The sequence below is a fragment of the Vombatus ursinus genome, unplaced genomic scaffold (genome assembly GCF_900497805.2).
Source record: "Vombatus ursinus unplaced genomic scaffold, bare-nosed wombat genome assembly UNPS02014784.1, whole genome shotgun sequence".
NCBI classification, from domain to species: Eukaryota; Metazoa; Chordata; class Mammalia; order Diprotodontia; family Vombatidae; genus Vombatus; species Vombatus ursinus.
The window spans coordinates 1,158,623-1,179,603 of NW_020954562.1; the positions used below are offsets into that span (position 1 = coordinate 1,158,623).

The 20,981-nt window shown below is 41.1% G+C and overlaps 1 protein-coding gene across 1 annotated transcript in view; it reads right to left on the bottom strand.

Annotated features, from left to right (window-relative positions):
• The window catches only part of UCP1 (uncoupling protein 1), a 16,952-nt gene extending 6,176 nt beyond the window's left edge, over window positions 1-10,776 (bottom strand). The window contains exons 1-5 of the mRNA XM_027866961.1: window positions 10,651-10,776; window positions 7,966-8,164; window positions 3,306-3,503; window positions 3,098-3,199; window positions 1,095-1,275 (exon numbers count right to left, since the gene is read on the bottom strand). Of these exons, the coding sequence (XP_027722762.1) occupies window positions 1,095-1,275; window positions 3,098-3,199; window positions 3,306-3,503; window positions 7,966-8,164; window positions 10,651-10,776 (806 nt within the window). The remainder of the gene's footprint in view (window positions 1-1,094; window positions 1,276-3,097; window positions 3,200-3,305; window positions 3,504-7,965; window positions 8,165-10,650) is intronic.
• Between the last annotated feature and the right edge of the window lie 10,205 nt (window positions 10,777-20,981).

Genomic DNA, 20,981 nt, shown 5'->3' on the forward strand with positions numbered 1-20,981 from the left:
TTTCTTTCTTTCTTTCTTTCTTTCTTTCTTTCTTTCTTTCTTTCTTTCTTTCTTTCTTTCTTTCTTTCTTTCTTTCTTTCCTTCTTTCTTGTGGGGAAGGCTTAGTGCATGAAAAAGTTCCCCTGTATTCTAAAGAAGTAAGAAAAACTAATCTTAGCTAGGTAAAAGGAAGAAGATTTTCTAAAGCCCCTATGTGTCAGACACCATACTAAGTCCTTTTTGTAAATAGCATCTCACTTGATCCTCACAACAACCCTGTGAGATCGATGCTATTATCATCCCCACTTTACAGTTGGGACAAACAGAGGTTAAGTGACTTGCCTAAGGTCACATAACTCCAAAGTGGCTCTGAAGCTAGATTTGAACTGAGGTCTTCCTGATTCTAGGCCCAGCTCTCTGTGCCACCTACACGATACCATCAGACACTTCTTTCTGCCAGAGGCTAAACATTTGTTAGAAGCTTTAGATTTAGAGCAGGAAGGAATCCCATGTTACCTAAAAGGGAAAGTGATTTACTCAAGATCCCATGATAAGTAGCAGAGACACTAATAAGTAAATCAGTTGCCCATGAAGCCAGCATTTTCTCCATTATGTATACAGCAAATGCAACCCAGAAGCAGAGACAAAACAAAATATTTGCAAAGGATCTGTTTAGATAGTTTATGTGAAATTCATATAGTTCCTCCTTTTTTTTTTTTTGTAAATCAGTTTGGAAACTAAATAAAAAAGCAGAATGGTTAAGAATGGATTTAATGCTTCCCTTGCTTAAAACCTCTATGTAGGTTAATCTGAAGCCGCCCTCTTTCTCCACTAGGTGATGGGATATTTGGCATCAATAAAGGAAATGCTGGCTCAATTTCTGGAGGTGACTGTAGACTTTGAATCAACTGGTGAAACTCATGAATCAAGTCAGAAAAAATAAGATGTTTCCAAATATATCCAATAGGAAGACTGATATTGGAGGCCGTGAATGGGTATTGCAACTGATGTAGCCGATGGGTTACAAGGCAGTCTGACTCGAAATAGTAAACATCAACATATCTCACTAACACCGACACCTAGAACGAAATGGAGTTTTATGTAGAAGGTCCTACCCTTTGTAAAAAGCGGTGAGTCCTTCCCGCATGAACATTGTCCATGCACATTTGGGAGCGCTGGTGTATTGTCCTGGTGGTGAATTCATGTATCTGGTTTTTACCACATCGACCGGAGACGCTACCACCGTCGTGCAAAATCCAGCACCGAAGGCTGACACAAAGTGGCAAGGTAAATTATCTATAATTGATCAAGGGAAGAGGGCAAGCTTAAGATTAACAAGCACACTTTTAGTTGCTGATTTTTTAGTTGCTAAGTTGGATGCAGGCACACTCCGTGATCATAGCAGAAGCACAAATATATTTATTGCACATTCAGTTTTTATTGCACTGCCTTTGGGATAAAAGTAGGCTATATTCTATAATGTGTTATTTTTCTAAATCTACTGAGATGGGCCTAAATTATTTTCAAGGAGTCATTTATAGAGTCAGGTTTGTTTTTTTTCGTAAATAGTATTTTTTCCAATTACATGTAAAGATAGTTTTCAACATTCATTTTTTATAAGATTTTGAGTTACAAATTTTTTCCCTCCCCATACTTCTCCCCACGTTGGCAAACAACAGAGTCAGTCTTGCTTATTAATCATGCACTGCTAGAATTAGAGCAATAGAAGACAGATTCTGGCCCTGAGTTGCTTATGTTCTAAGGAGAAGAATATATAAACCTAGGAACCATTATAGAGCCTAGTATAATGGTTTTCTCGGGGTTCTATATTACATGACTGCCTTTGAAATGAAACCATCTTATAACAAGATTCTTTTTTTTTTATCTTTTGGCTAGGCAATTGGGGTTAAGCGACTCGCCCAGGGTCACACAGCTAGTAAATAAGTTATAACAAGATTCTTGAGTGGAGTCCAATGTGACTCTAATTAATTTTGCTATGTATATGGAAATATGTTTTGCATGACTACACATATATCATCTTCTATAAAATTAAGCAATTCTCAAGGAGGGGAAGGGGAGAATTTGGAACTCAAAAATTTTAAAAACTGAATGTTAAAACTTGTTTACACATGTAATTGGAAAAAAATAAAATATAAAAATATTTTTAAAAATTTACTATGCAGAAAATAATGTTATAATGCCAGTCTATTGCAGGATTCATTCATTCAACAAATATTTGAAGCACATAGTATATGTTAGGGACACAAAGATAGAAACAAAAGTAGTTCCTGACTTCAAGAGTTTACCTTCTGCTTAAGGAGTTCATATTTTTACTGAATTAAAATAACATGGACCTAAAAAGAAATCAACTGAAATTTGAATGATTACAATGAGGTGGCAAATTTGCAGTTCTAACACCCTTAACACCAGGACCTGGAGCACTATCTGCCTTTTAAAAAAAATGACTTAACATTCTAAACAAATCTGTACATGGAGTGTGTGTGTGTGTGTGTGTGTGTGTGTGCTTGTGTGCAAGCCTTTGTGCACATACATCCTCCACTGAAGTCCTACTACAGAATTCATTGTTCATGTCGTGGAAATGAACCAAGTTCTCAGGGGTTGCACCAATGAAGCCCAAACTCTGGCATGTCCTTCCTACCAAGATGGAAAGGCTTCAAGTGTCTGCCCAGCAATATCTGTAACTTGAACATCAGCCTGGTGAAGGCTGATTAGATTAGAGAGGATTATCATTAAAATTAGCCACTAGGTGATTTAAATATATTTCATTCATTCATTTATTTTTGATTATCTACTAAGGTTTGGATGAATTGTGATTTGTAGGACTGGGACAGACACCCACAATTCTGAAAACACGTCTTTCAAAGTTACTAGAAAAGTGTAAACACCCTGATAGAACTGTGAGAATAGTCAGTTCAATTAAATAATGATTTATTAAGTGCTGACTGTGTGCTAGGCATTGGGTCTACAAAGATAACAAATGAAGCTCCTGCCTTTATGGAACTTACTCCAAGAATTCAGAATTTACACTAATAGGGATAAACCCCATGAGAAGAGAAAATATATAGGATTGTTTTCATAATTTCAAATAGCAAGTTACCTGTCAGTAGGTTATATTTCAAAAGGTTCTCCTTTATTAAATCATAGGTTACTAGCTCTGCAGAATTGACAATGGCATTTCTTGTCACATTGGGTGCTGTCCCTGGAAAGAACATAAATAATTGAATGAATTTGATATAGGACAGAATGACTGATTTTGTGTTTAAATTATACCATGATGTTTACTATTCAACACTAAAATTGGTTACCTTTCCAAAGCCCCCTTGTTCCTTCTTCTGATACTATTGTTTTGTAGGCATGGAAAGTCCCAGTGTATCGGGGTTTGGCACCAGACAGGTTGCTCTGTGCTTGAAGTCTGACTTTTACTACATCTGTAGGCTGTGCCACTATGACTGCCAAGCCTCCGGTGGTGCACCCTGCCAGGATCCTGCTTCCTATTCCAGCTGCTGCCACCCAAAAGGGAAAAAAAAAAACCCCACTTATTTTAGAGTCTACTTCAAGATGCATAAAGCTCTCTAGGATGAATCTGCGATGATCAGCATTTAAAATCTGATACTGATTTTATTCAGAAAAGTTAAGCGCCTTGCACACATTCACACAGTAAGTGTCAAAGTCTGGTTGCGAACTCAGGTCTTTCTGCTCCAAATGCAGCCTTCCAGAGAGCAAAGCCATAAGTAGGAATTTTCACACCAGGTTAAACAGGATGAACCATACCTTCAAATGAAGTGGGAGGATACTGTCCCAAAGCAGAGATCTGAGGACATCCTGCTACTGAAAAAAAGTCAGAAGGGGGTAGAGTGAAGGGGCAGAACAGTAGGTTTGTGGAGGTTTTTGACCCCCAGCCTTACCTATGGTAGCTTCTTATTTAAACTAATTTTTCTTGTTAGGTTGGTGCTAAAATCTGTTGTTTCTGTGTAACAGAGTACAAACAACTGTCAGCTTCCTCTAAATTTGGTGCCCTGAAGCAAAATCCAGGTCATCCTGCCCTAGTTGTAGCTCAGCCAAAAAGGCAGGTGGTCAACCTTGGAAGGAAGATGAGGGTTTGAGTTCTGCCTCTGCTGACACATACTGTCTGTGGGACCACGGGCTAGTGACAACCTCTCAGTGCCTCCCGGAAACTCTCTAAGACTTTAAGTTACAGAGAATTTGCTAATTTGTATAAAGTGGAAGGAAGTTCCCATACTAATAAAACCACAGGTCCAAACCAAATAAATATATTTTTATTTCTATGTATGGATATTCCACTTTTTAAAAAATCATCTCTCCAAGCTAACGGTTACTGAGTTTGTCATTTACTGTGTTTATTTCATTTATGGAATCACAGTCGGTACGTCTGCCACACAAAGATTCTCTTCTAAGGCACCATTAGGGCATGAACTTGAGTCTGCGTTCAAAAAAACTGTCTCAATGGCACACAAACTTGGTCAAGTCCAGCCTAGCTCAGTCTGAGGAGGCTCATTGCCAGACTGACCAATGGGTGACAATTTTCACTGGATACCATATTCTAAGTTATGGAGATGCTGTAACTTCTATGCAAACTGCATCAGTGGAGGGAAAACCTGTATTGTCAAAAGAATAAATCACTGAAGCAAGGAATAATGTGGGTCCCTTTGTAGTTGATTTAATTTAATACTCTAACCCCACTTCTAATCACATCTAAGCACAGAGCTCTAATAGGGGACTCTCTATCCACCAGCCTTGCTGAGACCTTGATCCATTTATGATGAGGTCATTCATCTGTTGGGCAGAGAGGTGATGGGGCAGATGCTAGTGGGCTCAACAGGTCAAGCTATGTCCCTCTCAAGTTTCCTATAGTTGGGTATGTGCATCTAAAGGGAAGGAGAAAGCTGGAGAGAAGGGGAAGGGAATAAACATTTATATAGTGCCCGCCATATGCCGGACACTGTACTAAGCACTTTTTAGAAATACTATTTCCTTTAATCCTCACAACAACTCTGGGAGGTAGGTACTATTATTATCCCCCATTTTACAATTGATGAAACTGAGGCAAACAGAGGTTAAGTCATTTAACCTGAGTCACACAACTAGTAAGTGTCTGAGGTAGGATTTGAACTCAGGTTTTCTTAACTCCAGGCTGAGAACTCTATCTGCTGTGCCGCCTAGCTCCCTATTAGAAAAGTTGTTGTTGTTGTTCAGCCATTCAGTCATGTCTGACATTTCATCACCCCATGGACCACAGCACACCAGGTCTTTCTATCCTCCACTATCCCTCAAAGTCCAACCAAGCTCATGTTCGTTGCTTCCATGACACTATCTCTCCATTTCATCCTTTGCCATCCCCTTTTCCTTTTGCCTTCAATCTTTCCCAACATTAGGGTCTTTTCCAATGAGTCCTTCTTTTCATTATGTGGCCAAAGTATTTAAGTTTCAGTTTCAGTATTTGACCTTTCAGTGAATGGCCTGAATTATTTTCTTTAATTATTGACTGATTTGACCTCTTTGCTGTCCAAAGGATTCTCAAAATTCTTCTCCAGTACCACAATTTGGAAGTGTCAATTCTGTACTATTTGAAAAATTGATCCACTTGAGAACACAAAAAACTTAAATCTGAACACCGTGTAACTATCATTACTAAGCTTGTCCCTGAAGAAGAAATGAGGAAATGCTCCCCTCTGTCTTTTTTGCAAGGTAAGGATGCTGCTAAACTCAGTTGATGTATCAGTTAGTTTTGCCAAACTGCCTTTTTTATTCTTTGTTAGAAGACATGGCTAGCTAGGAAGGACAGGAAAAATAAAGGTGATATAAAAAATAAAAATAATAAATAAATAAAATAAAGGAAAAAAAGATATTGACTCCCTTGACTAGAAATCTTAAGTCCTACTTCTTTACTTCTGTTCTTCTAGGTGTAATTTCATAAAATTTCAAATAGAACCTAGAGATCATAGAAACAAAACAACCAGCCATGTTACATGTACATTCATTTTAGAATATAAAATTAAGATCTTTGTTCCGACAGCACTAGTACAGTGGCTGGCATAAAGTAAGCACTTAACAAATATTTATTGATGGACTGATTGATTCTTATCACCACCATTAAACCATATTGAAATAAGACAGAAATCATGCTTGGATGAAACCTAGTCTTGAAATTAGGGTGTCATCTTTGATTCCTTACTATCCCTTACTCCCGCATTCAATCTGTTGCCAAGTCTTGCTGTTCCTAACATTTCTCATATGTATCCCCTTCTCTCCTCTGGCATTGCTACCACCCTGCTGCAGGGCCTCATTGCCCATTTCAATAGCCTTATGGTTGGTCTCCTTGCTTCAGATTTCTCCCCACTTCTGTCATCAAAGTGATTTTCCTGAAGTGAAGATCTAAGTCACCCCACCCCACTCCCATTCAATAAACTCCAGTAGCTCCCCATCACCTTCAGGACATAATATAAAATCCTTGGTTTGATGTTCAAATCCTTTCATAAACTAGCACTCACCCCTCAGCTTTTGCAGTTTTCTTTTTTTGTTTGTTTGTTTGTTTTTGATTGGGCAATGGGGTTAAGTGACTTGCGCAGGGTCACACAGCTAGTAAGTGTTATGTCTCTGAGGCCAGATTTGAACTCAGGTCCTTCTGAATCCAGGTCCAGGTGCTCTATCCACTGCGCCCCCTAGCTGCCCCCTGCAGTTTTCTTAAACCTTATTCCACCCTCAAGTGCACTGGGAACCAGTAACACTAGCAGCTTCCTTGTTTCTCCTTGCTACTGGCGCTCCATCTTCCATCTCCTGGCATTTTCACCTGCTGTCCTTCATGCCTGGTATTCTCCCTGCCTTCTCACCTCCCTGGCTTCCTTCAAGTTCCAAATAAAATTTCACTTTCTACAAGATGCCTTTCCTAATGACCCTTAAAGCTGGTTCTTTCCCTCTGTTGATTACCTCTGATTTATCCTGTATATATCTTTTTTGTACTTAGTTCTTTTCATATTGTCTCTACCATTAGAGTGAGTTCCTTAGGAGCAGGGACTGTTTTGCCTTTCTTTGGATTTGCAGCACTTAGCACAGTGCCTGGCACATAGTAGGTGCTTTGTTGTTGTTCAATTGTTCAGTCGTATGAGACTCTTCTCCGCCCTGTGGACCACAGAACTCTACTAGTGTCCATGGGGTTTTCTTGGCAAAGGTACTGAAGTGGTTTGCCATTTCCTTCCCCAAGTTAGCGCTTAATAAATGACTGACTGATTGAGCCAAAATACATTTTATTGTAATATTTTTTTGAGGTTTAGTATTTCATTTTCCCCCTAAACAAGTCTTTTCCTTTTGATTATTAGTCTGGAGTACAAATAGGCAAATCTTTAACCTTTTCTTTCTATTTCCATCTTAATAAAATGAACTAGAATGAGCGAAGGTAGTTGGTCTAAGACATTTGGTGTTATCCAAATGGTATCCTAGAAGTAAAGCTGGAAGGTACCTGGGTCATCTAGTCCAATCCCCACTTTTTCCCAAGAGGAAACAAACCCAGAGCCGTGGCAGAGACTTGCCCAAAGTCACCCAGGTGGTAAGTATCAGATCTGGGATTTGAAGCAGGTACTCTAACTCCAAATTCAAGAATGTGACTTGCACACGTTCAAATGGATGAGTAGGTGTGGGAAGTAGACTTTGAGAACCTATCTTTTCCTGATTCCAGTTCCAGCATTCTCTACTTGTTTACATGTTAAGTCTTGCCCCTGGACTTTGATGACTCTGGAAGAGAGAGTGAGGCTCATGTGCGAATCTGCCTCAAGACCTCAAGGCATCACCTCGTGATGTTATTGGATACAATTATCCAAAACGTAGGACAACCATGGTAAGTGTCCTTAACCCTACCATGTGGAAGTGTCTAAGGTCATTAGGATATTCCAGGCCCTTTGTGACACACACTCACACACAACACAAGAATCCACCCTCCCTCTTTCCCATTACTTTCTCTTCCATTGTTGTAGAACTGTTTGGCAGCGTCATAGAGGCCGATTCTAATGGAGGCGAAGCTCATCTGCCTCTGCAACCCAGCATGCAGCCCACTGTACAGACTTCTTGGTCCTTCGGTTTTCACCAGTGTGAGAATGGTCCCCAGGACTCCTTTATACTTGACAGCTTCGGTGGTCTGGGCTTCACCTTGGATCTATAAAGGCAGAAAATGCAGTTGGAATCTTAGTCCTGAAGAGATACAGGGATGCACCTCCTTCCTTTCCTTGGAGATGGCACAGTGCATAGAGCACCCTGCCTGGAGTCAAGAAGACCTGAGTTCAAATGTGACTTCAGACATTTACTAGCTGTATGACCCTGGGAAAGTCACTTAACATCTGTTTGTCTCAGTTTCCTCATCTGTAAAATAAGCTGGAGAAGGTTTGCCAAGGAAATGGCAAACCACACCAGTATCTTTGCAAAGAAAATCGCAAATGGGGCCACAAAGGTTTGGACACAACTGAAATGACTGAACAACTTTTCCTTGTAGAGGTAATACACTCTGTGTGTGTGTGTGTGTGTGTGTATGTCTGTGTAATGTAGATCAGAGGTGTCAAACAGCTGCCCTCCCTCATCCCTCATCCCATGCAGCCTGCAACATTTCTGAGTGGGGCAGAAACCAGATTAAAATGTAACAAATAAATAAATAAAAGAAATAAAAATACAATAAAACATATATAATGTTAATATGTGGTTTTCTAAGTCTATCTGCAGCCTGGAAGGATCCTTATGTATGGTTTAGTGGCCCTGTTTCTACTTGAGTTTGATACCACTATTGCAGATGCTATCAGACTATGGATGGGTCAGTTTAACTTTTTTTCCCTTTTAGTTACAAAAGATGTCTCACTGGAAATAGCTGGGAGGGGCAGAGAATGGGAAGAGAAGAGAAGGGAAGGCAAACTCAAGAGGGTATCTAGAAATTACTGTGTGGTACAAAAACAAAAGTCTTCCCCTCCCTCCCTTCTTTGCAGAGATCAAGGATTAGGAGGTGGGCCAGGAGGGGAAAGATACCACATATACCGTGAGACATGGCTTTGCTGAACTGCTCCCCTGCCCTAGCTCCTTTATAATCTTTGTTACTAGGGATGGCTGACTAAGTATTGGACTGTAGAAAGATATAGTTGGAATGAAGGTGATATAAAAGATAAATAATGTCAATTAAATAAGATTTGTTAAGTCTTATTTATTCAGAACAAATTAATTAAATAAGATTTTTAAAAAAAGATATTAATAAAACTTTTAGAAAATTTTATGCAAGACAGAAGGAATAGTGGTGACACTATTTGGAAAGTGCAAACTTGACAAAATCTCCTTGGTTCACTTAGCATTTTCCTTGGAAAGTGAAGTCCAGTCTTCACTAGACTACCTCATTTGTCATAATGGACTTTAAGTCAGTTGTTTGTGCCTGACTCTTCATGACCCCATTTTGGGTTTTCTTGGCAAAGATACTGGAGTAGTTTGCCATTTTCTTCTCCAGTTCATTTTACTGATGAGAAAACTGAGGCAAACAGGGTGAAGTATCTGAGTCCATATTTGAACTCAGTAAAATGAGTCTTCCTAACTTCAGGCTCAGCACTCTATCCACTGGGCCACTTAGCTGTCTCCTATATTACTGTTTTGAATTATTGTCTTTCTCCCTCTGCCCCTATTTCTTGGATGGGCATTGGGACATTTGAGGCCAATGGGGGCCCCACCCCTTCCTGATACTTTTGTCTCCAGACTTCTTGGAGGGAAACCTCATTGGCTTAGAACTCCCCCATCTCCCTTTCCCCATTACCATCTCCCAGGACATTTTGAATCTTCACTCTTAACACTTTACTTTATCACAAAGCAAATATTCTCTGTGCTATGAAGAACAGAATTTTCTGTCAGTAAAAAATATGTGCATTCCTCAAAAGTGAACATTGAAAAGTTTCCCTCCTGGTGTCCTTCTGTGTACTGCTTCCTTGACTACCCTTCGCTCCACCTTTTTCTTGCCATTAAGATATACCTATTTGGTGATGGTGATGAAGGTGTTCACAGGGGATAATAGGATTGCAGATAAAGACCTGGAAGGGATCTCAGAGACCAGCCAGTCCAATCCATCTCATTTTACAGATGAGGAAACAGACCCAGGGAAGGGAAGTGACTTGTACAAAGTTACTCAGGGTAGTAAGTACCCGAAGTGACTGGGGATCCTCACATCTTGATAAGATTCATGAGTCCTAAGTGCTTTTCTCACAGTTCTGTGACATGTATTATTCTCATTTTAAAGTTGAGGGGTATTGTTCCTGGTTTCTCTCTCTCTGTCTCTCTCTCTCTCTGTCTGTCTCTCTCTCTCTCTCTCTCTCTCTCTCTCTGTCTGTCTCTGTCTCTGTCTCTGTCTCTGTCTCTGTCTCTCTGTCTCTGTCTCTCTGTCTCTCTCTCCCCCTCCCCCCCATATGTGGAAAATACAGGGCTTCCTGCAAAATGCCCGGTTTTGCAAGAAATAAAGCTGAGCCTAGCAGTAATGTTTAAACAGGCATTATCTTATTTGCAACAGTACTGTTTGGGGATGGGGGCGAGGGCCGAAACAGAGCCACAGGAGAGGAACTCAAAGCTCCTATTCTTTTCTTCAGCCCACTCTTCCTCCTCCCGGCTCCAGCTCCCCTCTCGCTTTCATACCTGCAGCCGGACTTTGGCGGTGTCCAGAGGAAAGGTGACCAGATCCGCGATGCAGGCGGCGGCTCCAGCTCCGAGGAACTTGACGCCCGGGGTGGGCGGCACGTCAGAGGGTTTCAGCCCCACCATCACGGCTCAGCAAGGGTTTCCCACGGGCTGCTGTGGGGGGCTGGAGGGCTATGGCGGAGGGAGTGGGGTTCAGTGAAAGAGGAGTGTTCTCCTCCCACTAGGACCCTGGGGCCACGGCAGAAGCGGGTGCCCATTGCCTGGGCTTCTGCATGGCTCCTGGGCGCGCACGTGCAGACACACTGTGGGCATTATACCGGGGCGCCCTGCCCTCGGGGAGTCTGGAGTCGCTCAGACATCGGGCAGCAAACTCCACTCGATGCCTCTGAGGCTCGACTCGCTTCTTTATAAAGCCTCAGACTGCGCTAATGCCTGGAGGGAGGGGCCAGTGGTAGGACTACCAGAGGCAGACACCTTTACCTCCTGACTTGAAATGTAAGATTAGGGATCATGCCAACCTCTCCCCACCAAGTTTTACAGATGAGGTCACTGAAACTCAAAGTCACAGAGCAAGTGTGAGAGATGGAATTTAAATCCAGGACTTGCTGACCCCAAGTGAAGCCCTCAGGCCATTCCACCTTGCTGCCTCATAGGTTTTCTCCAGTTTTTCCCTTTCTCCTCTCAATCTTCCACACTACTTAGCACTGTTCATTCTAGCATAAATATCCCTGTCCTGTGTGAGCTCTGCTGCCAGAGACAAGGAGTTCAGCTGGGAATTTGATCTGACAGTTCCAGCGATCAGCTAGGTGCTATTGTCAATGGGGAGCCCATTGTGGCCCTGGACTTGATGTCTTCTCCCCCATGCTGGTGAGGCTTAGATAAAAGGAGTCTATGTCACCCCAGAACCTGACTGCATGATGTAGTGGAAAGCATGCCAGATTTTAGTCAAAGGACCTGGATTCAAATTCTGGCTCTGACACTTGATATCAGTGTGGTTTTAAGCAAGTCACTCTGGTTCTCAATTTCCTCATTTTTAAGGTTAGACTGCATGGCCCCTGAGACCCCTTCCAACTCTAAATTTTTGATCTTGTGAGCTCAGTGAGGGCAGGGACTGTCTTTCGTATCACCGGCACTTAACACAGTGCCTGGCTCCTTATGGATCCATCCCTTTAAGACTTGGAAGTCTAGCATCCCAGAGAAATAACAGATAGAACGAAAAGAACAAAAGATAGAACAAAAGAAAAAAAAAGAACGGGAAGACAGTGTGTGTTGTCTCAACGTTCCTTTGTTCCTTCCTTAGAGCTGATATTTTATCAGTCTCTCTGATGGGTATGCCTCTCCCATCCCCTGCAAAATGTGATTCTAAAGTGGCTAGGATGGGCTTGGAGTTAGAAAGACATGGACACCATATTCTCTAGGTCATACAGCTTTTGTCCCAATATCCATTCCACTATAGTTTCCTGAGGTGCTTTCAGACCTGTGTTGCCCAGAATCCACAGAGGCTACCAGCAATGGACGAACCCTCCAGTCAGCCAGTCAGTCAATAAGTATTAGTTAAGCACCTGCTATATGGCAGGCACTACTCTAGGCACTGAGAATACAAATTCAAAGAATAAAATAATCCCTGTTGGCAAGGAGCATATATTCTAAGTCAAAGACCTGAAAGTGTGTTGTTTAACCCTTTGAAAGAGATCTGGGGAAGAATTAGGTAGAGAATTATTGTTGATAATAAGATATGTTGGGGACTGAAAAAAGGCCTCTCCTCCTTCCTCCAGGGTAAGTCCTCTTCCTGGGTGGCCTTTTCCTGTGTTTGAAGTGATTATTTTTGAAAAAGTAGTTCAGGGTAAAAAGAATACTGGATCCAACATACAGAGAGTAAATAATAATAATAATAATAATAATAATAATAATAATAATAATAATAGTAATAGTAATAATAAATACAGATAAAATAACTAAATAAAATAAAATACAGAGAGTAAAGCACCAGATAAGTGAAAAGCTAAGACCTGAAACAGAATTAGCTAGTAATGCGGCAGAGTTGAAATAGCAGAGGACCCTTGTTTCACAGACATGGAGGATTGAACCTCCTTTGTCTTTGAGCCCTATCCAGGTCAGCACTGTGAGTGCTGTACAAGTCCAGAAGGATAGGGAGGGGAGACAGCAATTGGTAGGAGGAAAGAAGACGTCGTGACTTTCTGTGGGCTAAGATGTGAGCCCTTTCTGTGTTCTTTACATTGTAAATTAAATCACTCCATATTCTGAAGGTTTGTGAGCTTGAGTTCTTGTAAGGGAGCTTGGTGACTGCCCTTGAAAGAGGAGCAGATGCTGAAGTTCCCAGGTTCTACTTGGGTTGTGGTAATGAATTAAATAAGTGAGAAGTCTCCAAAGTATACCTGGGCTATGGGATCTAACTAGTCAAGCCTTGATTAACTAAATTTTTTGGTATTCAATTTGTTGTTTTTTGTCCTTTGTTCTCCAAGAGGACCAGTGACATCAGGAGGGTGATGTCTTGACTTGCAAGTGAATTGGATTTAAGTGAGGCAGGGCTGTGCAAAGTCATCAGCCTCACTCTCTTCTCCAGAGTCATTGGAATCCAGTGGTAAGACATAGGTCAAGATGACTGGAGATGGCCCCCGATGCAGTGGGAGATCTTGGCCTTTTTAAATGAAGGTCTCAGTTTGCCTGAGGCAATGCCCGTTCAGTAGTTAAAGGCTAGGTAAGAATTGAGGCAAAAGATGACCTAGTTTGCCTTCATAAAAGAATCATTCTGGGATGGGAAGAGAGTTTCTGACCAGAACCAAAACAATTGCTATTTAGGAGAAATGCAAATTACAATGAACAGATTATCCAAGGAATTGGAAAAAAGTAGATGGGAAAGGATTGGAGAGAAGAGAGGGAGGGAAGATGGTAGCAAGAGAGAAAGCAAGGCAAGGAAGGCAATTCTAGGAGTTATTTTGGAATCAGTACAGTCAACCCAATTCAATTCAACAAACATTTATTAAGTGTACACTATGTGCAAGACATTGCTCTAGGTGCTAGGGATGCAAAGACAAAAGATGTCATAGTTTCTGCTTTCAAGAAACATAATCTAATGCGGAGGGAAGGGTATGACAGACAAATAAATACAAATAAATGGAATCCATGCTAGGATATTTCACCCTTCTTCCCCAGGCAACTACTGGTCTCATAAAAGTTTATCTAGAAAGCAGGTGTAAGAATTAGTCACCAACTCCAGGTTCAGATCTAGTGTCTTTGTAGGACATCTTAATGTGACAAAGTCTCAGTCTGGCATTGTATTATTAGCACCGTGCCCTCTGACAGGGAAAGCTCTGGTGGCAGAGACTGTACTCAACAAAAGAAAAAGATTTGTCTCTCCAGGGGTATTTGGCCTTGTCTGAGAGTGGTCCTGCCCACCAGGAGCCATGAAGATCTGCAGGCAGGACTGCAGGAAGAGGAACATCTAGCTGCACCTGCCAGGAGCTGCAGTAGGAATCATATTTGGAGATCTCTACTAGAAAAAGGAAGAGGAAGAACCAATTAGGGACTGCAGTCCTTAATCTTGCCTGAACTCCAGACCCACAACACCACCTGTTCATAGTACTTTTCTATCTGCATATTTTGTCAGCATCTTAAACTCTATGTGTCCAATATGGGCTCATCTTCTTTCACCCCAATCCCAGTCCTTTTCCAAATATCCCTATCTAATCTTCCATCTATCTGATTTTCTCCACCAACCTGGCTCAGGCCCTCATCATCAGTCACCTGAGTTAGGGTCATAAATCTAGAGCTAAGTGTGTGAGCAAAGTGTCTTATTGGAGCTAGTTACCCATACATTAAGGCTTCTCCAAGGCACTTCCACCAAAAGTCATCATTAATGTGTAAGTGCTCTGTGCATGTGCCAGATTCTCATTACACGTTAACATGGCAGGCAGGCGTTGGACAAGATGTCCAACTAAAATCCTTCCAGCTTTAAAATCATGAGTTTATTGAACATAGGAGAAGTCACTTAATCTCTTGGTACCCCTAGTAATTTTCTAGAAGTTGCTGACTGTATCAAGGGTGGGGAGTTATCACATGGAAATCACCTACACCAAGGAAATCACAAGACCAGATCCTTCGTACCACCAGCTTTGCTATCTCACTATTATTTTCATTGTCTTTGTAAACTCTGCCACTAAAGAGGTGAGTGACCTTAGGCACACACTAGGACACCTTCCTTCCTTTTCTCCTCCTCATTCCCAATCTCCTGAACCTGAATATGAACCTCAGAGACTGGTGTTCCTCTGATGGAAAAGACTTGGTAAGAGGTCATGAATTGCAGTTAAGGAAAGGGATGCCCATGGGCAAAGGTGAAATTGGGTCACTTTGGAAAGAGATTTTTTTGAGGGCCCCTGGCTTATCTCTGTTCTTTCAGCTGCCCCCCCTGCCCCCACCAAGGGCTTTTCAGTTTTCTAACACTATATGAAATACAGGAAGGGAGCCAAGAGGCATCCCCAGGAGGCTGATAGACTGTGCCAACTACTTATCCACTCTTCCCAGTGTTCCTAGTCATTTATATGACAAATAAGTGACATCAAGCATCTGTGAGAAGTCAGGTTTCAGAAGGTGGGAAAGGATGACATTGAGGAGAATTCACCATTTTGGCTTTCTCAGTCTGTCTTTTTTAGGGGTCAAAACTATGATTCCATCCTGGTGTAGAAATTCTCTCCACTAATGAGGATCTGCTAGGTGGTAGAGTATGTAAGACATTGGACTTGGAATTAGGAAGATCTGAATTTGAATCCTGCCTCAGATACTTACTAGCTCTGACCCAGGGCAAATTATTTAACCTCTTCAAGCTTTAGTTTCTTTATCTATAAAATGGGTATAATAATAGCACAAAAATTCAGAGGGTTATTAGAAGAACCAAATGAGATAATATAGGTAAAGTGCTTTGTAAATCTTAAAGCACTATGTAAATTTTGCTGGTCTTAGACACAGCTTTTTAACTGTTTTTTGTTTGTTTTGTTTTTTTTTTTTGCACACATTTGTCAGTCTGGTGAAGCCTATATATCCCTTCTCAGAAAGTTTTTAAATGCATAAAATAAAGGGAAAGGGAATAAGCATTTCTATAGCACTAATATGTTCCAGGCACTGTGCTAAGTGCTTTACAAATATCATCTCATTTTTTTCCTCACAAGTAGGTGCTGTTATTACCCCCAATTTACAGTAGAAGAGACTGAGGCAAATTGAGGGGTTAAGTGATTTGCCCAGGGTCACACAGCTAGTAAGTATCGGAGGCCAAATTTGAACTCAGTTCTTCCTGACTCCAGACCCAGCATTCTAGCCACTGTGTGACCTAGCTTCCTAAAATAAATTACCTGTCATTACAGGGGAAGCCAATTAAATTGAGAGAGAGTTATCAAAATATTAAAAACAAAAAACAAATTCATGTTCTTCAGGTTAAGAGCATCTGTTCAAATAGTCTCATGGGAACAGAGAGAGATTAAATCACTTGCCATGGTCACACAGCTAGTATGTTTCAGGGGCAGGACCTGAACCCAAGCCTTCCTAACTCTAGCTACTAATGCCGTGATGTCTCCCTTTTTTAGCAGCAGGATGGAAAAGGGTCTAGAGCAGGGTCCATAACCTTTTTTGTGTGTGTCATGGACTTCTTTGGCAGTCTGATAAAATCTATGGACCCTTTCTCAGAATAATGTTTTAAATTAATAAAATAAAATACATAGGATGACAATGGAAATCAATTATATTGAAAAAGGGCTCTGATTTTTTTCCCATACAAGTTTGCAGAATCCCTGAATATATCACTATTAAGAAGCATTAGTCCCAAGCATCCCTATACACAGTTTATGTACGTATTCACAGCTGTATGAGTGAACCCCCAATCCCCCTAAATCAGGCCACATTGTGTTTTAGCCAGATGTTGATGGGACTGCTTGGAAGCTTGTAAAATAAATCTGCATTCATTTCAAAATAAAGTCTCAATCTTACCAGCAGGATAACTCGGATGCCTTGCACAGCATATAACTATCCATCTGTGAAATGATCTTTTGTTTGTTTTTCAGGGAAATGCTGAATGGAAAGTCCAGGACAAGCTTAATGGACACTATTGGAGCCTGGAGTCCTTACTCACCCTTGGAAGGTAGTCATCAGGGTCTTGGCTAGGATTGGCACCTGATGTTTCTAGGACTTTGGGAAGGACCATCATGGGGGCCAAGGACCTTATTCTCTTCTCTGCCCTGAGACTGTGTGGCAGGTTCCCTTGTTCAGCAGGGCCAAGAGAATTTTGGAAAGAAGCCTCCAGCAAGCTTAGACTACTTAAGAGGCAGCCTGGTCACAGAAAGAACACTGGGCCTAGGTTTAGAAAGGTCCAGGTCCAAATGCTGTTTCAGACAAGAAAGGCCAAGTCTTTCAAGGTTATGGCTAGTCCTTGTGACCTTTGTCTTGCTACTGGACTCCAGCAACTCTGGCTGATGGATTTGCCATTTGCTTAGCTCTCCCTCACTTCAATTTGCAAGTCAAGACATCACCCTCCTGCTGTCATTCATTAGTCCTCTTCAAGAATGAAGGACAAATAATAACAACAAGCTGTGTGATGTAGAACAAACTACTTTTTTTGGGCCTCTCCTTCCTTAGAGAAGGTATTATGGTACAGTGGGAAAGCTTTGAATTCCACTCAAATCTCAGCTCTAACATTTACTACCTATGTGACCTGGGGTAAGTCACTTACTATCTCTGGGCCTTAGTTTCCTCATCTGTCAAATAAAGGGGTTTGGACCAGATGAGTTCTAAGGACCCTTCCATCTCTAATCCCATGATCCTTGTGATCTTATCTATTATCTGTAAAATGGGTATAATAGTAACATCAACCTCATAGGGCTATTTTGAGGACAAAATTAGAAAATATCTTAAAGTGCTTTTCAATATTCGTCATCATCATCAACATCAACACGTATTTATTAAGCATATATTTTATGTGCCAGGCACTGTGCTAAGTGGTGAAGATACAAAGAATGACAAAGGAACAGTTTCTGCACTCAAGGAGCTCACATTCTAATGAGCAAAACAATATACAAATAACTACGGACATAGAGAGTAGATAAGAGGTGATCTCAGAGGGAAGACACTAGCACTGGTGGTGGGGGTGGGGTGTTGGCCTGGGGAGGAGAACCTGGAAAGGCCTCTTGAAGAAGCTGGGGTTTGAACTGAGTCTTGAAGGAAGCCAGGAAGAGGGAGAGTGAGGGGGACAACCGATAAAAAGGCATGGAGAATTTAAAACACTATACACATGAAAATTGTGAGCTATTAGAATTGTTATTATTTGGTAACAACAGTGGGAAGAGAGGTATGATGGTTAGGTTTGGGAATTCAAAAGTTGATTTAATTAATGATGGGGTTTATTGATGATATATAAACCCACTGGATAGAGCTACTTGATCAATGAGCAATCAATGATCAATGATCAAGAACATAAAATCAATGTGTGATCAAGAACATAAAAGAACGTGCATGCTCTTTACCTCTCAGACATCCTGTGTTCCCATCTTGGCATGATCCTAGAAAGTGAAATCTCACAAATGGAAAATTAAATACCAGGCAACTAAAACTTGGGCGACTTAGTTCATTTTAAAAAATTAACTAATTTATTTTTAGTTTTCAACATTCACTTTTGTAAGGTTTTGAGTTCTAAATTTTCTCCCCTTCCCTCCCCTCTTCCCTCCCCAAGACGGCATTCAATCTGATGTAGGCTATACATATACAATCATATTAAACATATTTCCACATCAGTCATGCTGTGAAAGAAGAATCAGAACAAAAGGGAAAAACCACCAGGAAGAAAAAACAAAACAAAAAAAGAGAGAAGATAGTATGATTCCATCTGCATTCAGACTCCATAGTTCTTTCTCTGGATGTGGATAGCATTTTCCATCATGAGTCTTTTGGAATTGTCTTATATCATTGCATTGCTGAGAAGAGCTAAATCTATCAGGCAACTTAGTTCTGAAAGATCCACAGATGTTAGAAGATTGTGGGATTTTATGCCAAGGTAGAGAAGGCAACTAAGTGCTCTAATCTAGTGTACACAAATCCTAGTTACCTTTGAATTAGTCGGTTGATAAACATTTATGAAGGGTCTGTTATGTGCCAGACACTGTGCTAAGGGCCGGGGATACAGAGAGGCCAAAGACAGTCGCTGCTGTCAGTGTGCTCACAGTCTAATCGGAGTCAACATGAAAACAATTAAGGTCAAATAAGATATCAGGGACAAACTGGAGATAATCAAGGGAGGAGGCACAAGCAATAAGGGAGAGGATCAGGAAGGGCTTCATGTAGAGAGTGAGATTTCAGCTGGTTCTTGAAGGAAGCCTGGGAATCCAGGAGGCAGAGTTGAGGATAGAGAGAATTCCAGGCATAGGGGACAGACAGTTGGGAGATACAATGTCTTGTTCCAGGCACAGCAAGGAGGCCAGAGTCACTGGACTGCATTCTATGTGTAGTAGAGTAAGGTGTAAGAAGACTGAGAGGTGGAGGAAAAGAACAAGGGGCAGGTTATAAAGAGCTTTGAATGCCAAACAGAAGATTTAATACTTGAGTCTGAAAGTGATAGGGAGCTGCTGGAGTTTATTGTATATGCCAGTGATAGGAAGATCACTTTGACAGCTGAGTGGAGAATGGACTGGAGTAGGGAGAGACATGGCAGGCAAGACCCACCAGCAAGATTATTGAAATAATCTTGTTATGGGATTATGAGGGTCCGTACCATGGAGGTGCCAGCATCAGAGGAGAACAGGAGGCTTGTCTGAGTGATGTTACAAAGGTCAGGTTGGTAGGACCTGGCCACAGATTGAACATGGGGGATGAGTGAAAGTGAAGAGTCCAGAGTGACACCTACTTGGTGAGCCTGGCTGATTAGGAGGATGGCCATGCCCTCCACATTAAGGGAAGTTTGGAAAATGGGGTAGAGTTTGGGGAGAAGAGAATGAGTTTGGTTTTGGACATATTGAGCATAAGGTGTCTATGGGACATCCAGTTTGAGATGTCTAAGTTGGAGATGAGAAATTGGAGATCAGCAAAGATCTTTGAAGGGTACAGTCATGAATAGGTTGGATAAGCATAAATTTAGGGGTTAGTACAATCTGTGATTTAACTGGCAAGGTGAACTTCTGGATGAGGATACTCCCTTTACCAATACTGGTTGATGTCTCTTTTGCAAATTAGGAAATTTCCCAGAGCACCAAGACGCTAAGTTACTTGCCCAGGGTCACACAGTCAGTACAGAGGGACTTGTATCCAGGTCTTTCTGGCCAGTCCATTAGACTGTGAGTTCTTTGAGGGTTGTTGTTTTGGTTGGGAGTAGTGGTGGGGTTTTTGCCTTTTTCCATCTTTCTAGAACTTAATACAGTGCCTGGAACATAGTAGATGCTTCATAAATGCTATTTGACTGACTATCCAATAAGCCATGCTGCTCCAGGGAAATAATTGAGCTCATGAAATACTGAGCAACAACCCAAAATTCTGTAGATCAGTGGTGTCAAGATCAAATAGAAACAGATCTCTGTAGGCTACGTAGCGATGTAGAAAAAAAAACCACAGATTAACATTATCTATGTTGTATTTTTAGTTATTTTGTTAAATTTATCAACTACATTTTAACTGATTCCCTATTAGTACTAAGGAAATAGCTACATGTATGACACATAACCTCAACCCAGGTAATTGTCTTAGTCAATGATTTGGAGTACCTGTAGAGATTGCTTAAGGTCTGTGTGGTTTTATGCAAAAATATTCAAAATAGAACTGCAGCCTTTTATCTATGCACCAAGCGCCTCTAAATGGAGTTTTGTGGGGTGCTTGTGGCCTTCCAGTCCCAAGTTGGACATCTCTGCTTAAGCCAGTGGTTCCCGTCTTTTTTGTTCTGGGTACTGAGACCAACCAGATAAAGCTGTGAAGTGCCTGATGCTTTCCCCACAATATACAATTGTAAAAGTGGATTTCCTATACTTGTCACATTGAACTCTAAATACCCAGACAAGTCAGAGGACTTTGATCTAACCTGGACATTTTCATTGCATCAACACTTAGCACAGTGCTTGGCAGACAGTAGGTACTTAATAAATATTTATTGACTATCTCTATACTCTCTCTCTCTCTCTCTATCCATGCATCTATCTATCTACCTGCCCATCTATCCATCTATTCATCTATGAGCTCTCTATCTATCCACCATCTCTCTATCTATTCATTTCTTTCTTCTATCTATCTATCTATCTATCTATCTATCTATCTATCTATCTATCTATCTATCTATCTATCTATCTATCTAT